The sequence below is a fragment of the Notothenia rossii genome, assembly GCF_949606895.1.
Source record: "Notothenia rossii genome assembly, chromosome: 2".
Lineage (NCBI taxonomy): Eukaryota > Metazoa > Chordata > Actinopteri > Perciformes > Nototheniidae > Notothenia > Notothenia rossii.
The window spans coordinates 93834326-93839325 of NC_136904.1; the positions used below are offsets into that span (position 1 = coordinate 93834326).

General features: G+C 40.7%; 1 protein-coding gene across 1 annotated transcript in view; it reads right to left on the reverse strand.

Moving 5' to 3' along the window:
* The window catches only part of dusp19a (dual specificity phosphatase 19a), a 10123-nt gene continuing 5123 nt past the window's right edge, over positions 1-5000 (reverse strand). Inside the window, 4 exon segments of the mRNA XM_079660448.1 lie at positions 1-150; positions 153-182; positions 185-280; positions 283-316. Coding sequence (XP_079516574.1) covers positions 119-150; positions 153-182; positions 185-280; positions 283-316 — 192 coding nt within the window. The 3' untranslated portion in view covers positions 1-118.

The window sequence follows — 5000 nt, forward strand, 5'->3', positions numbered from 1 at the left end:
CCAGGACCATCAAGCCCGTGATTTCATCCCACAATGCAACAAGCCCAAACATTATGAATTACATGCAAAATGTCTGATTCAAATCAAACTTGTTTCTTCTTTTACTGATTCTTTCGTCTCAGTGTTTGGACCCGTTGAGCGTTTGGAAGCCCTCAGTTGTTCCAGGAAGCCGGGGTTTGGGAGGAGACTGGGCGGGCTGATTGGACCAATGAGAGAGCAGCATCAAAGGACTGGCCGTCACATGACATCAGGTAGCCAATCACAACCGCCGGAGCTCGGACACGCCAGCGTTGCAGTGGACCAAAACCACGCCTTTCTGAGGGGGACATGTGGATATTAGAACAGCAATAATTCATTTTAAAATACAGATTTAGTGTGTTATCATCTTTTATTACACAGCTTAGTTGAATACTCGCTTCTGATTGGTCAATTTGGACATTCCAGAGGTTGTTCATTTTCACTAACAGACCGTTGCTAAGGAGAACAGACCGTTGCTAAGGAGGACTATGTATACAGTCATATCAATCCGCAGAAAGAGGTCCGGTTAATTTAACGCCAGCGTAAAATAAATAAATGCATGAGTGTGAGCAAAACATTTTGAATATTTGTTCAACGTACTGTCACATACTACTTTTTGACCACTTTTCTTTAAAAAAAAGTTTTAAAAGGAATGAAAGCATATTTGTTTTTAGATTATGTTTTTATTTTATTTTATAATCAATAATAACACATTTGGCTGTTAAGAAAAACAACATTTTGATTCGTCACTTTGGGTAATAGCATAATTTTTGAATATGCATATATGTATTTACTTCAGGAAGCCCTTCACAGATTATTTGGATAGATTGTACTTGAGCATTTCATTGAGTGTTTTAGAATACGTAGCCAGTATTTAAATCACACCTTACACACTCTGACTTAAACACAAGTGTTCGAGGGCTCAGTCGCAGACAGTTTGAGTCCTTTATAAATACCTACAGTCTGCAGACTTTAACAAAGGGGTGAACCCACAATGCAATGCAGTTAGGTGTTCAAACAGCAATGACAGAGGAATGGTTCACCATTTAATAAAGACAGAAAATATGGAGGAAGTCGTCAAGAACATATTTTTCTATTGATAAAAAACAGTCGCTAACGAGCAGGATGTGCAGATTTCTGTCTTATGAAGGCATCAGAATGAATCATGAGAGAGAGGATCGATGTGTTTGAAACCACTCACAGTATTTAATGCCAGCCTCACACTCTACTCTGCATATACATGTGTGTGCAGGTGAAAATACTCCTGCAGTGACGCTCTCTGAACGTCAGAGGTCTCCACAGACTAACACACACCACACGCTCTCACACTGATGTTAGGGTTAGTAAATAGAGGACTCGTTTGTTTGTGTCCATTAGCCTCTCATTACAGCTTCTCTGCTCCCGCTCACGGACGTAAACACAACAGCTGTGAACCTGTTTTCAGTCCGCTAAGAAACGTCTATAAAAATGTTCATGTGACGGCAGAGGGGACGGGTAAAGAAGAGCAAGATGTAAGTCAAAACCCAAATCCAGACAAGAAACGTCCCAAAGGTTTGTGAGTTTTGGGTAGAAATATACAAAGAAAAGACGGCTGGAGCAGTACAGCCACCACAGCGTTACCTAATGCATCTCCACACTATGTCTTACGGTGCCGTGTACCGGAGGGGAGAGAGAGAGAGCAGCGAAGGGGGGGGGAGAGAGAAGTAATATGGTTTCCTGATAGAGCTGTGGAGAGTATGTGCTGCAGGGAGGTGGATGCACAACGCACCCAGGAACGAACGCTAGCTCCGGTCCTTTTTACTGTGGACTCAATGTCCTGACAGGCTGGTATTTGTGCATCCTGCACAAACACAATACTGCACCATGATTACAAATGGTGAGATACAATGCCAAAATACCGAAAAATACCAGATCACTAAAACACAACCGCTCTACTCAACGCAACTCTACTATACCCGCGGTCAGAGAGGGAGATGTGTCCCCTGCGTGATGTAATATGACGCGTTTGATGTATGACCTTAAAAAAAAGCCGTTTTTAAGAGCAGAGCTCAAAATGGCTCCTTTCCCTCTGAAGTCCTGCCCTTATGTCTCGTAAAACATATCAAATCCTACATTCACTTTTTTAATTGTAATTTTCAAGCAACTTTAATCATAAATGTAGAAAAAAAAAAACCCTGCAAGATGCTCTTTAACATCACATAGATCAGATCGCCTAGCCTAACAATAAATGTAGATAAAACGAAAAACTAAATTACAGATCTGAAAGATTTGGTAGAATTCGACACGTAAATTGTATTATTGTCCAAAAAAACTAATTTAAATCTCAGGTTTTGGGCTGAAATGGTTGGCTTTAAAGGTCTAAAGCTCCCAAATAAAACTCAGGTATTACCAAGGCATGGCTTCTAATGAGGGGAGAAACACAGTTTATTTATGATGCATTATTAAGACATTTTTTACAAAACCTGTTGAGCACGTACACCAGTCACATGATGCTGTGGATGTAATGGTGAGTCATCACCAGCCAGATGGCCTGCTGGGTAATCTGACACTGCTTTTCAAAGTAAAAGCATCAGTTTGATTATCAAGGCTGGAATTACAGCATACACACATTGAAACATATCATAATGAACACACACACTTCCTGTAATCATACACCCCTAATGACGGCCTAATGAATTGCTCTGTGTGTGTGTGTGTGTGTGTGTGTGTGTGTGTGTGTGTGTGTGTGTGTGTGTGTGTGTGTGTGTGTGTGTGTGTGTGTGTGTGTGTGTGTGTGTGTGTGTGTGTGTGTGTGTGGTGTCATGTTAAGGTGAGCCACTAAAAGCTTGACACTGAGATCTGCTCTGTTTAATAAAACATGAACAAAACGAAGCATGTCATGTATTATTCAGAGCAGGAGAGAGGAGATGTCCGAACACGTGTCGCAGGTTAACCTCGTTTTTAAAACACTTAAAATCGACCTCCTTAATCCATTAATCCCTTCATGGGATTTTAGGTCCTGTTGTTGCACTTGATCCGGTCGTTTGCTTTCACCTGAGCTGCAGCAGCTCTCACCTTCATCCAGCGAGGACGTTGGGGGTTCGGCTCTTCTGGCTCTAATTTGATGAGACTTAGTCTAAGGACGTGGCATGGGCAAAGGAAGAACCAAACAACATTTGAAACAGATCCAAAATACAGTGTCACCTTTTTTAATAATGCAGATGATGGTTTCAAAGCCTTGAGTTTGGAGTCAGTCAAGTGATTTTTCCGAATATCTACCAAGAATAAATAACAAAATACTTCTCGATTGTCAGGATTCTCTTCTCGTTTCTCCGTTTAATATCACTCTTTGGGTTTTAGAAATAGGAATAAGAAAAGAGAGGGATGTGTGTTGGGAAAACACTGAATGTCCTCTTCCAGTATGAGAGTCACAAAGGTATCAACTGTAGCTGTGAACATGACAGCATGTGTGATTACCTAGAAGAGCATCAGGACTGTTTGAGGCATATGATAGCTATGTGATTAACATGATGATTCAGCCTCTATGGAGAGAGACATATGACAAGCATGATCATTTCTGACGTGGAGCTAATCTGAAGTAAACATTGAATACTGCTTTCTATTCCTCCATCTTGTGACTGTGTGACTCCCTCTCTTGGATATCAGCATGTGAAGGACACTGCTCAGGAACTAGTTGATGCTCTGTATGTGATGACTCCTTCCATTCTGGAGAGGATCACAGATACATGGATCCTGAGATTCAAGCTCAAGCTGGAGACGAGTGAGATTTAACATTTTTAGTATTCAGAAAAAGTCAAACATTTTAGATTTTGATAAAAATTCAGAATTTTTAGATTTTGATAAAAATTCAGAATTTTTAGATTTTGAGAAAAAGTCAGGATTTGAGAAAAAGTCAGAATTTGGGAATTTTGAGAAAGAGTCAGAATTTTGAGAATTTTAGATAAAGTCAAATATTTGAGATTTGATCAAAATTCAGAATTTTGATCAAAATTCAGAATTTCGAGAAAGAATCAGAATTTTGAGGAAAAGTCAGAATTTCGAGAAAAAGTCAGAATTTTGAGATTTCAAGAAAAAGTCTTGTATGTCAGCATGTGAAGGACACTGTTCAGGAACTAGTTGATGTATGTGATGACTACTTCCATTCTGGCACCAGTGAGATTTTCCTAACAACCTCTCTAAGGATGCTGATATTATCTGTTAGATAACTGCAGAAATAGCACTTCAATACAATACATACAATGTTTTAGTTCAGATTAGCTCCACGTCAGAAATGATCATGCTCGTCGTCGATCTCCATAGAGGCTGAATTTCTAAATCCTGCTTTTGATACTTACACATTTAGTTCAGCAGGATAATCTCCACGTGTTAACACCACTTTATATTTCTGAAGTAAAAAGCTAAAGGAGGCTAATGTTGGGCTATAAAGGAACTACAGCACGGTCACATGACTTCACGTCACCACTGCTAAGCTAAAGGAGGCTAATGTTGGGCTATAAAGGAACTACAGCACGGTCACATGACTTCACGTCACCACCGCTAAGCTAAAGGTGGCTAATGTTGGGCTATAAAGGAACTACAGCACGGTCACATGACTTCACGTCACCACCGCTAAGCTAAAGGTGGCTAATGTTGGGCTATAAAGGAACTACAGCACGGTCACATGACTTCACGTCACCACCGCTAAGCTAAAGGAGGCTAATGTTGGGCTATAAATGAACTACAGCACGGTCACATGACTTCACGTCACCACTGCTAAGCTAAAGGAGGCTAATGTTGGGCTATAAAGGAACTACAGCACGGTCACATGACTTCACGTCACCACCGCTAAGCTAAAGGTGGCTAATGTTGGGCTATAAAGGAACTACAGCACGGTCACATGACTTCACGTCACCACCGCTAAGCTAAAGGAGGCTAATGTTGGGCTATAAATGAACTACAGCACGGTCACATGACTTCACGTCACCACCGCTAAGCTAAAGGAG